The sequence below is a fragment of the Anomaloglossus baeobatrachus genome, chromosome 2 (genome assembly GCF_048569485.1).
Source record: "Anomaloglossus baeobatrachus isolate aAnoBae1 chromosome 2, aAnoBae1.hap1, whole genome shotgun sequence".
Classification (NCBI taxonomy): Eukaryota; Metazoa; Chordata; class Amphibia; order Anura; family Aromobatidae; genus Anomaloglossus; species Anomaloglossus baeobatrachus.
The window spans coordinates 491,777,781-491,791,050 of record NC_134354.1 but is presented as its reverse complement, the minus strand read 5'-3'; the positions used below and the strand labels follow the sequence as shown (position 1 = coordinate 491,791,050).

Genomic DNA, 13,270 nt, shown 5'->3' with positions numbered 1-13,270 from the left:
AAAAAAAAAAAAAAAACGACAGGCTCTCATATGTCAATCTCAACACAAAAATTAAAAGGAAAAAAAAAAAAAAAAAAAAAAAAAAAAGAAGGGGGGGGTGAGGGGGTACAAAAGCAATAAATTCTATGGTCCTAAAAAATTACCTTCACTACATTGTCATGTTGAACTGGACACATGATATAATAGTGTAATGAAACTTTCTTAAAAAGTTTGCCTCTCCTTTGCGGATATATTAGCAATCAAAGTATTTGGCACCTAATGACTTTTTTCAATATGTCCAAGTGGGAGTTATCATAGTTTTCACTGGAGGCAGGCACTTCTCCCTGTAGGACACTGCCCAATCATAAGCATCAACTTTCATAGAAAAGAACATACCTCCATCATAGCATAAAGCAGGTTTCTCTCTATGAGGCATATAATGACAGACAGACTGGTCTGAATGCATTGAGACTACATGTTGCTGTGAGGACAGCAGCAGAGTGTCCTTACTGAAACCTTTGAGTTTTCATCCCTTGGGGAGTCAATGTCTGTGGGGAGGAGGGGGAAGAGGGTGAGAACAGCTAAGTTTAGCTTTAAAATATTACAAACCCTTCTATCAACTCACAAAGAGCTGTAAACTCTACTGTATTGCCACTTCCCCACAGGGATTGCCAGAAGATGCTATGACGGTCTGCTGTGTTCACAGCGACTTATAACAGCTCTGTAGAGAGATCAGACTGTCGGTCATTATATGCCTCACCCAGTAGTAATCCGTTCTTTCGTCTGCCAGTTGCTGCCTGGACAATGTCATACAGGAGGCAGAAGTACACATTCCCACAGAAAACCGATAACACCTTTGACTTAGGTGCCAAATATTTAAAACACTAAAAATCTAGCCAGGATTCACCAGTATAGCCGATGTCAGCAGATGATCACGAGACTGCCAGTGTTCAATTTGCATACATGTGTTCACACACTGACTAGACATGTTTAGCTTGTCTCTGTATAGAATAATAGAAGCTGAGCAAGTGACATGCAAGTGCAAACCGCGCAGTAGCAATACTGATGAATCCAGACAGCATGCACATTGTGTATGCCATCAGAATGCAGATGTCTGAAAGTGACCGCAAACTTACCAGAAAACCTTTTTAAACACCAATACACAATAGACAGTTTTACCTATATAGAATGACCCACTTGTGCACAATTCTATAATACTATGTATATGTTACAGGCAATGTATGAAAACCCGACGTTCTACAGAATACCTAGGCAATTTATACAATCCCTGTCGTTTTCAGGCAAGGTATGATATCTGCCTTGTTCTATACTTTCCCAGGCATTACATAAAATGTCTAGGTATTCTAAAGAATGACAAGAACTGCTCAGGGAAAGTCTGATATAATGCCCAGATTGGAAAAGTCTTTAGTAACAAACAGTCAAAAAACTAATGAAAGAAGAAATCCTAAATGAACAACAGGATATCTTTACTGAGAAAAAACACAAACAGAAGTGTCATTCCTGACTATTAGTGTTTAGTAACAAACAGTCAAAACATAAAAGAAGAAATGCAAAATGAACAACAGGATATCTTTGCTGGGGGAAAAAAAAAAAAAAAAGGAAATCAGAAGTGTCATTCCTGACTATTTGTTGCAGCACAGGAGGCTAGAATGGCATTTTGAATTGCACTTTTTTTTTTACGCAAAGGCATTTGTTAGTTTGGCACTTAGGGGTACTTTACACGCTGCGACATTGCTAGCATTGGCTAGTGATGTCCAGCGCGATAGCACCCGCCCCCGTCGCACATACGATATGTGGTGATTGCTGCCGTAGCGAACATTATCGCTACGGCAGCTTCACACGCACATACCTGCTCTGCGACGTCGCTGTGACTGCAGAACAATCCCTCCTTCAAGGGGGAGGTGCGTTCGGCGTCAAAGCGACGTCACTAATCGGCCGGCCAATAGAAGCGGAGGGGCGGAGATGAGCGGGACGTAACATCCCGCCCAACTTCTCCCTTCCGCATTGCCGTAGGTAAGGAGAGGTTTGTTGCTCCTGCGGGTTTACACACAGCGATGTGTGGAGCTGCAGGAGCGACAAACAACATCGTACCTGCGGTCGATCCAACATTATGGAAATGAACGACGTTTCACAGATCAACGATATTGTACGCTTCTGTGCTTGTTCATTGCTCCATCTATGATTTACACGTTGCGATGTCGCTACCGGCGCCGGATGTGCGTCACTAACGACGTGACCCTGACGATATAGTGGTAGTGATGTCGCAACGTGTAAAGTACCCCTTAGTCTTGCGCATACACCTCAAAAATCCTTGGACACGTCCTGTGGACTGAGCAGTAGCAGCAGATCGAAGAGGTATTTTGTGGTCAGGAACATCTTGAACAAGCCCTTTTGACAAACACTGAATTGTGATCTTGCATAGAGTTGGTTTAAAATGCTACCTCCTTTGTCCACCTACTTTTGGACGGACCACCCCTGTAGTATTCAAACACTCCGCCTGTTTGTCATTTAGGTATTCTATAGGATGACTAGGAAATGTATGAACATCTGATGCATTTCATACTTTGCCGACCTATTTCCGGCATTGTATACATTGCCTGTTTTTACACATTGCCGGTAACATATACATGATATGAACGGTTTTACATGGCGAGTTACGTCAAAGTTATCCTTATTTTGAATTGTGCTGGCGCTTTGTCGACCATTACTAAGGAGCAAGTGACAGAAGTTTTAGGCTACATGCGCACGCTGCAGTTGTTCCTGCACACAAACTGCAGCCAAAACTGCACCTTGTCAGAGAGCCTAAAAATGTAAATAAAAAAAAAAAGCGCGTAATGTAGGTGTGCTTTTGGTGCCAAAAATCACCAAAAACAAGTAAAATGCATCAAAAAAGCACCAATTTCATAGCATGCGTTTTTCCTTGCATTTTCATGACAAATACGCAAGACAGAATGAACATGATGCTTTCTTTTGTCTCAAACGTTTGACAAAAAAAATGCTGACAAACTGTAAGGTGCGGATAGCAAATCTGACTTCTCATAGACTTTGCTGGGAAGTCAAATGTCAGAAAGTTCTGACAACAAAACTGCACCAAAAAACGCGACAAAAAAAAAAAAAAAAATGCAGCGTGCACATGTAACCTTAAGGCCCTGTGCGCACTGGAAAACGGAATTTTCTTAAGAAAATTCCGCAGGGTCTGAAAGATTACCGCACCCGCGGTAAAAAAAAACGCGGCAAACCGCACCTGAAAACTGCATGCGGTTTGCCGCGGTATTGTTCGCGGTATCGCCATGGTTTTGCTGCATGTGCTTTAATGCATTCCATGCAATAAAGCACATTGGAAAAAAAAGGTCATTTCCTTCTGAGACAGAGAGTAGATAAATAGATAGAGTCCCTGTGAGCACACGCTGCATGTCTCCCGAGCGGTAATGTGAGTTCACATTACCGGCCGTGGGAAATGCCCTGTGGTTACCTCTGCAGGCTCGTTGCGAGGCTGCATTCAGCCTGTGTCTGCGTCACTCGCTTCTGGATGCAAGCAACGCAGGACGTGGATTACGCCGGACCTGTGGATTACACCGGAGCTGTGTTTGGGAGGGGTTAATAAACAGGTGAAAGAGGAGGCTTTTTTGTGTTTTATTTAAAATAAAAAGGATTTTTCGGTGTGTTTATTCACTTTACTTACGGGTTGATCATGTCAGCTGTCTCATAGACGCTGCCATGATCAAGCCTGGAGTTAATGGCGGCGATCCGCTGCCATTAACTCGTTATTACCTGGATAGCCACCGCATCACAGCATCTGGAAGAGCCGGGGACACTCCGGGACTGTCGCATAATGCATGCAACAGTCCCGGGGCAGCTGCGGCTGATATTCTCGGCTACAGGAGGAGGGGGGACATTAACCCTGCCCCTCGCCCTCCCCAGCCTGAGAATACCGGGCCGCCGCTGTGTGCTTACCTCGGCTGGAAGGTAAAAATACGACGGAGCCCACGTGGTTTTTTTTTCTATATTTCCGTTTGATTTGCATGTGTAGTCTATATGTCTGTGTGTGAGTGATGTGTCGGTGTTCTATGTCTGTGTGTGAGTGTGATGTGTGTGTGTCTGCTCTGCTTCCTCTTCCTGTAATGACATCACTTCCCTGTGGGATTTCACGATAACATTGCAGTCAATGGAGTGAAATCCCGCAGGGACCTGCGGAAAAGAAGTGACATGCAATTGTTTTTGCTACGGGAATCCCGCAGCAAAACATGCAGCTGTCAAATTCTGCATAGTGCGCACAGCATTTTTTTCCCATAGGTTATGCTGGTGAATCACTGCAGAGATGTTCTGAACATTTTCTACAGTGAAACATGCAGCAAAACCGCAGGAAATCCGCGGGAAAAAACGGTAAGTGCGCACAGAGACTTAAGGTGTTTGTCAGGCCTATCAATGGCCTGTTTGACTGGTATGAGTATGACCTTCAGGATCACTGCCCATCATCGCAATAAATAGGTAGTGACATTTTTTTGTCCAATGTTCCCTACATTGTTTCATTGGCACAATAATACACCAAGCCATGCTTTGGTCAGCAGCTCATCTTATGCAAGTCCTACCAAAGCAAACCCTTGTTAGAATGAAACTACCAGAGTGATCAAACACAGCAATGGCTTTTCTTAAAAAGCACTCCCATCAAAGTTGTTATCGTCTTAATTTATTGTAATCATAATATTATATGGCACGGTGTACATATAATTGCTCATTTTGCCTCTCTGCCCAGTAAATTCTTCCCTTTTCGCTACTCTATGTAGAAACAGGAAGTAATTTTTTCCCTCTTCATCTGCTGACCCATCTGCTCGGTTCCTCCTCCTGCCATTGACTTTTGCAGTGATGACTCATGCAGAGAAGAGAGATTTCCTGTTACTACAGAAGATTTAAAGTGAACCTGTCAGGCCCAATATGCACGCAGAACCACGAGCAGTTCTGGTTGCATATTGCTAATCCCTGTCTCACTGTCCCAGCATATAGTAGCATAGATAAAGAAATCCTTAGAAAGTATTTCTAAAAATCCTTTAGGATGTGCTAATAAGCACTGGGACCAGTTGCAAGGGTGTGATTTTCCCCAGTCTGGTCCGCTCTCTTAACATGTTAGCACATCGGGCTTAGGGTCAATGCACATGACCGAAAGTGCCAAAAATTCTGATCATGTGCACTGACCTTAAGCCCGATGTCTGAGGCGGTGACAACGGACAAAGGTACGCCCATCACTGCTGATGAAGCTGGGTAATGGGCATTGAATAGCATGTTAGCACACCCGTGTGAGCGTGCTAACATGATAAGAGGGTGGACTAGTCGGGGAAATTAACGCCCTTGTGACTAGTCCCTTCGCTCATTAGCATATCATAAAGGATATTTAGAAATACTTTTTCTAAAGATCTCTATGTATGCTACTCAATGCTGAACAGTTAGGCAGGGATTAGCAATATGCTCCCAGAACTGCTTGTGATTCTGGGTGCATATTGGACCTTACAGGTTCCCTTTAACTTGGTAGAAGGGCAAAATGAGCAATTGTAAGTACACAGTACTATATAATATGAGGACTACAATGTATTCAGATAACTTTAAATTTGAGTGCTTCTTTAAATTGGTTGTCCACTACATGGACAACCACTTCTCATTTCCCTCGTTCGTCTCAGAAGAATAAATAAGCCTATACTCCCTTCTGATGTGGCCGCGCTTCCAACGATGTTAGAAGTGGCGGTCCCAGGGCCCAAGTGACATTGCTATGACACAACCAACCCACAACCAATCAGCCAGCACTCATTATGCTCAAATATCCGAAGGCGAGGAGACAGATACTGGGTGCTGATTGTCATGACATACCCCGTACCGCGATCAATGTCACATTGGCCCCTGGAACGAGACTTCAGGCATCGCTAGAACAGCGGCCGTATCAGAGAAGAGTATAGGCTTATTTAGTTTTATGGGGGCGAACAAGGGGAATGAGTAGGGTTTGTCCAAGTAGTGGACATCCGCTTTAAGGATAGCAATCGGCAGTTATCACCTATGGAATAAGATTGGATACAACTTTTTGCTTAAAGGGAATCTGTCACCACATTTGTCTTAACTATTAATGTGGGCATACAGGTTACAAACTTCTGGAAAAAACAAAATACCTGAATGCCTAATATCAGGTGACTTGTTGTGAATAAATCATCTTTTAATCACTAAATAAATAAGCACTTCCAGGCTATGGGGAGGACACTGGCTGGAAGATAACTGCCTTCAGAGTAGAGATTATTTTATATAGAAGGGGCGATACCAGTGCAATATGAGAAGACCGCTCTCCGCTCCCCGGATCTCACTGCAGAGCTGTGTGTGATTATAAGGCTCAGTTCCACTTGCTTATCGCTTCTAATGCAAGAAGCAACATGCTAATGCCCCTTGGCTCATGCTCTGCTGCAAGCATGAGCCTAGTGTCATGTGATCACAATCCAATCTTGCGATTGGATCACAGGTATGGAGAAGAGGTGGGAGAGACCACTTTTTCTCTCTTCTCAGCTGCATGTCACACTGCACTTGGATGTCATACGAGTGCAGTGCGATGTTTCACACGCACCTATAGACTTGTATGGGTACATGTGATGCAATACTCCATGCCAAACACAGCATGCTGCAATTCTATTTTCATGCCGATATGGCACGAGAAAAGAATTGCAGATGGACACTGCCCCATATAGTTTTACACTGGTGTGAGTGCAATCCGATATTTCATTGGATTGTACCAGTCCATGTAAAATGCAAGTGGAACCGAGGCTTCATTGACACAACTGCAGGTGACTCAAGGCTTCCACCTCACAGGCAGACAGGTTTCTATCTCACAGGCAGACAGGTTTGTAATATAGCAGAGCTGCAAATAAATGTGTTAGCAAGAAGCCAAATTTCAATGCTCCTATTCTGTGTTACTTGTGCCACACGGGTAACGCCCCTATTTAAATAAGCTCTGGAGGCAGAGTTATCTTCCATGCAGCATCCGCCCCATAGCCTGGAAGTGCTCATTTACTTATTAGAAAATGTGATTAAATCGCAAATATCAAGGTATCACTTTATTCAGCTTCCTGACATGCATGCCCATATAGATGGCTTTGGAGAGTTGATCCTACTGACAGATTCCCTTTAAGCATACAAGAGCATTAATCTCACAGCTAAAAAGATAGTGGACAGATAAGACCTATTATGCCATGGACAAATATGAGCACCACTATAATGGTAAAGTGACATAACCATATACAAAGATCGATTTGCTACCTCAGGGGCTAAAATAGATGTATACGGATAGTAAAATCTCCATATAATGTTATTGAAATATTATATACTGTACAGTTAATATTCTCATAAATTTCATCAAAAGGAGAAGTCAATTAAGGATAATTGAAACTGTCTATATAAGTATATTTATGTAAATACAACTATAATATAAATTCAAGCTAATAAAAGCAATAAACTTTGCAAAGAGCAACTAAATGTCTCCGCCACAACATCTTTAGCGATCCTCTATGACAACTTTAAGATGCACCGCAGCCCAAGCCTGGAGGACATCAGTTAATTTAGAAAATGGTAGAGTGGAAATGGATAAATCTGAATTCTCACAGACCTTTGCTGGGTGAAGGACAGACATGTAGTTTTGGGCAACAATCTGCACCAAAAAAATAAATAAATAAATAAATAAATAAATAAAAATGCAGCATGCATACACAGCCTTAAAGATCACTTGATTTTTTTCTTTTTTTTTCTTCCAAGCTAGATTGTACACAGACTGTATACAAACAGTACCTTGCTGTAATCACATTACTATGAAAATCTCACAGGCCTGTGTGGTGCATAAATTGTGTTCCGCTTATTCTATTTCTAGTGGGATCACTTCTTATCATCCTCGTCTCATCGCTGTCTATTAGTCACATCTGTAAAACAGCTCACTGCACAGCATGCAACCCCAAGAGATGCTCCTTCCATTTACTGTAATTACGCCGTTGTCTACTACCTCTCCTGATGAGGCAGCACATGATGGAGGCCAACTTCCTACTTCACACGCGGGTATAAAAGGTCAGAAAAGAAAGGGCAGTATCCAAGGACAGCACTATACCCCGAACATAACATACTGGAGTTACTCTGTAAATTGTGGGGCGAGCTACTAAGAAAGCTATATAGCAGCGCGTGTAGTATACAGTGTGTCCACCGCCATCAACTTGAGAACGGCGGCAGCTATAGGCATAGAAGTGGTGTCTAGGTATAGTAAAGTAGCCATGCGCTACGCAATGAAACCACCTATAGCGCCACCTGGTGGAAAACAACAGAGTCAGCATTTTTATCTTGAAAACAGAACGAGATAGAGAAAAAAAGTGAATTACAAAGTTGCAGGGCATCATCAATTAAATACAAATCGACACCTTGCATACAGAAATGCTCTGATATGAAACCCATGACCCCCCCCTCCCCCAAAAACATTGAATGCTGGTCGATATGGCACTCATTTAACTTTGATGCTCAAAGTGGCCACCGTCAGCTGCAATGCACATCAGGACTCTGGACAGCATACTGTATCTTGTTGTGCAATATGGTAGGTGACACATTTGCACAAGCATCTGTGATACGTCGTCGTAGGTCCTGCAATGTTAGTGGAGGGGTTGCATACACCTGCTGTTTGATGTGACCTCACAGAAAGAAGTCCAATGGGGTCAGGTCAGGTGAGTGTGGAGGCCACTCCACGCAGCCACCATACCCAATGACTTGTAGGAAGGTCTCCATGAGGTATTGCTTCACTCCGCAGCCTTGTGAGTTTTACACGTTCTAATCATAGCATTTCTGTATGCAAGGTGTCGATTTGTATTGAATTGATGATGCCTTATAACTTTGTAATTCACTTTTTTTTCTCTATCTCGTTCCGTTTTCGAGATAAAAATGCTAACTCCGTTGTTTTCCACCAGGTGGCGCTATAGGTGGTTTCATTGCGTAGCGCATGGCTACTTTACTATACCTAGACACCACTTCTATGCCTATAGCTGCCGCCGTTCTCAAGTTAATGGCGGTGGACAGGATATGGATGGACACACTGTATACATATTATATACACATTGCATACATCAAATGAGGCCTGGCTAAAAGTAGATACAACATAAAGAAACCAATAGCCCATAGTAAAAAAGGCAATTGGAATTATCTTCACCAGAAGATGGAAGCCTAGATCAGGTAATAAAAGTTCTACCAAAAATAGCACCATTTGTTCCTATTCTCTAGCCCACACTAATGTCCAGTGGAGATCTCATCCACCATTCTATAAGGTCGGGTTCACACGAGCATGTCAGTCTGTATACAGACCGCAATGCCCAGACTGACCACAAGTCTCAACCGGACCTTACAACCTCAGACACACGAGGCTTTAAGTTTGGGGTGTCACTCACACTCAGTCCGGGCACAAAGGTCCGAGCACGGACTGTGAAATACACTCCTGTCACATCATTAGTGACATCTGAAAGCGCAATAAAAGCTCAAGGCGGGCTTCAAAACTTGTTTGTGGGCCAGTGGGTGTCTCACAGAATATGTACACTTCTGACCTCACGTAGTAGGAAAAGGCGTACATGAAGTGTCCAGAAAAATAGAGGAGAGAGCAATGTCCTGATTTCTGGACAGGTTACAACCCAACAACAAGCCTACAAAAACCTTATATCATAAGGATAAAGCTGAGGTGACCGTTCTAACCATTACACTTCCACGAGGTGGTAATGTTTTATATGTACAATATGACATATCATATACACATGTACACACCGTCCTCACAGCCATTACACTTACCCATGAGGTAAGGATTTTGTATATGTACAGTATTGCCATATCTTTACACACATGTACACACTGATTTTTGATATACAATATGACATATATATACACATACACACACACACACACACACAGTGCTCAGCCATTACACTTCCACATGAGGTAATGATTTTGTATATGTACAATATGCTGTATCTTACACACATGTCATGTACACACTGTCCTCACAACCATTACACTTCCACATGAGGTAATGATTGTGTATGTACAGTATGCCATCTTACATGTATACCCTGCCCTCACAGCCATTACACTTCCACATGAGGTAATGATATTGTATATGTACAGTATGCCATACCTTACATGTATACCCTGCCCTCACAGCCATTACACTTCCACATGAGGTAATGATATTGTATATGTACAGTATGCCATATCTTACACACATGTATACCCTGCCCTCACAGCCATTACACTTCCACATGAGGTAATGATATTGTATATGTACAGTATGCCATACCTTACATGTATACCCTGCCCTCACAGCCATTACACCTCCACATGAGGTAATGATATTGTATATGTACAGTATGCCATACCTTACATGTATACCCTGCCCTCACAGCTATTACATTTCCACATGAGGTAATGATATTGTATATGTACAGTATGCCATATCTTACATGTATACCCTGCCCTCACAGCCATTACACCTCCACATGAGGTAATGATATTGTATATATACAGTATGCCATATCTTACATGTATACCCTGCCCTCACAGCCATTACACTTCCACATGAGGTAATGATATTGTATATGTACAGTATGCCATATCTTACATGTATACCCTGCCCTCACAGCCATTACACCTCCACATGAGGTAATGATATTGTATATATACAGTATGCCATACCTTACATGTATACCCTGCCCTCACAGCCATTACACTTCCACATGAGGTAATGATATTGTATATATACAGTATGCCATATCTTACATGTATACCCTGCCCTCACAGCCATTACACTTCCACATGAGGTAATGATATTGTATATGTACAGTATGCCATATCTTACATGTATACCCTGCCCTCACAGCCATTACACCTCCACATGAGGTAATGATATTGTATATATACAGTATGCCATACCTTACATGTATACCCTGCCCTCACAGCCATTACACTTCCACATGAGGTAATGATATTGTATATATACAGTATGCCATATCTTACATGTATACCCTGCCCTCACAGCCATTACACTTCCACATGAGGTAATGATATTGTATATATACAGTATGCCATATCTTACATGTATACCCTGCCCTCACAGCCATTACACCTCCACATGAGGTAATGATATTGTATATATACAGTATGCCATATCTTACATGTATACCCTGCCCTCACAGCCATTACACTTCCACATGAGGTAATGATATTGTATATGTACAGTATGCCATATCTTACATGTATACCCTGCCCTCACAGCCATTACACCTCCACATGAGGTAATGATATTGTATATATACAGTATGCCATACCTTACATGTATACCCTGCCCTCACAGCCATTACACTTCCACATGAGGTAATGATATTGTATATATACAGTATGCCATATCTTACATGTATACCCTGCCCTCACAGCCATTACACTTCCACATGAGGTAATGATATTGTATATGTACAGTATGCCATATCTTACATGTATACCCTGCCCTCACAGCCATTACACCTCCACATGAGGTAATGATATTGTATATATACAGTATGCCATACCTTACATGTATACCCTGCCCTCACAGCCATTACACTTCCACATGAGGTAATGATATTGTATATATACAGTATGCCATATCTTACATGTATACCCTGCCCTCACAGCCCATTACACTTCCACATGAGTAGGTAATGCTATTGTATATGTACAGTATGCCATATCTTACATGTATACCCTGCCCTCACAGCCATTACACTTCCACATGAGGTAATGATATTGTATATGTACAGTATGCCATATCTTACATGTATACCCTGCTCTCACAGCCATTACACTTCCACATGAGGTAATGATATTGTATATGTACAGTATGCCATATCTTACATGTATACCCTGCCCTCACAGCCATTACACTTCCACATGAGGTAATGATATTGTATATGTACAGTATGCCATATCTTATACACACTGTCCTCGCAGCCATTACACGTTATATAGTATATACACACCTTATATACTTGCCCATAGGTGCCATTTCCCACCACTTCCACCAGTTCAAAGATCCCAGCCGGATCCTGGAAGAAAGCACAGGAGACATGATGTGAGGTAATCTCCAGGAGCAGGGGACAGGAGGGTTGGATGGATGCAGCTGTTGCGCCCTAATTTCTTGATTTCACCACTTGAGGCACATGCCAATACATGCAAACAAAGGAAGCCAGTGTGACTGTGCCACCAGCAGCCCGATGCCCGGACACATTGTACCCAACCATTGCAGGAAACAAACAAGTGCCCCCCATCGGCCTCCTGCAGCCCTGCCTCCATCATATGGGTGGGGGTCTGCAGCTGCCGGGCTTCTTCCATCACAGCCCCACCGGTGTAGGGGCCGCCCCACGCCTTTCTATTGTGTACTACCCGCACACTCACCCTCAAGGAGGAGAGGTCTATATCCACCAGACTCTTGGCAGGCGAGTCGTTGGCCATGGTCGCCCCTTCCCGTGTAATGTCCCCGGCAGGGGCTGTGCCCTCCTCCCCGCCCTGGGTGCAGACAGCCGGGCGAGCTCCTCTCCTCCTTCACGTTCTCCGCGCAGGGCTCGTACTCCTCATTGGGGTGCAGCGGCCCCTGGTCTCCCGTGTGCCCCTCTGACCGTCGCTCTGGTGCCCTGGCTGCAGGATGGCGATCTCACACCATGTTGAGGTGGCAGCTCCCAGCACAGTGATCCGGGCTCGTCTCTCTTTCCTTCCCTCCCCTCCCTCTTTTCTTCCTTTCTTCCTCCCCTCGGACACACAGACATGCAAAGAGGAGACAGAGGGAGGGGGTGGGGAAGAGAAATCCTCAGCCAGCACAGCTACTGGAGCCGGCAGCACCAATCCGGCACCCTAACATCTCCTCTCCTCCTCTTACCCACCCACCTCTGCCATCATGGGCACCCCTGCCAGGTGCCCACATCCTCTGCTGCACATATTACCATGCAAGTATTATCCCATCAGGGGCCCTGGCACTCCCATGACACAAGGAGTTTCTACAACTTAAGAAAGCAGTGATGAAGGTGGCAAGCACTGGAAGACTGCCCCCATGGCTGGGCACATCAATCTGGTGGGAGTCCTAATCACTGCATTTACCCAGGAGCCATGTCCTAACCTCCTGTCACTGAATTAAGGGATTGTCCCATGAACAACATGGCTGATAAGGGTTGATCACTGGTGGTCTGACCACTATGACATCACCAAATACAAGAAT

General features: G+C 43.6%; 1 protein-coding gene across 4 annotated transcripts in view; it reads right to left on the bottom strand.

Annotated features, from left to right (window-relative positions):
* MAP4K4 (mitogen-activated protein kinase kinase kinase kinase 4) overlaps window positions 1-12,840 on the bottom strand; it is a 289,343-nt gene extending 276,503 nt beyond the window's left edge. For 3 of the 4 annotated variants that reach the window (XM_075336473.1, XM_075336474.1, XM_075336475.1), the window contains exons 1-2: window positions 12,457-12,839; window positions 12,042-12,107 (exon numbers count right to left, since the gene is read on the bottom strand). In XM_075336473.1, coding sequence (XP_075192588.1) covers window positions 12,042-12,107; window positions 12,457-12,513 — 123 coding nt within the window. In that variant the 5' untranslated portion in view covers window positions 12,514-12,839. Of the gene's footprint in view, window positions 1-12,041; window positions 12,108-12,456 lie in introns of all 4 variants that reach the window. The other variant, XM_075336472.1, reaches the window with a different exon arrangement.
* Between the last annotated feature and the right edge of the window lie 430 nt (window positions 12,841-13,270).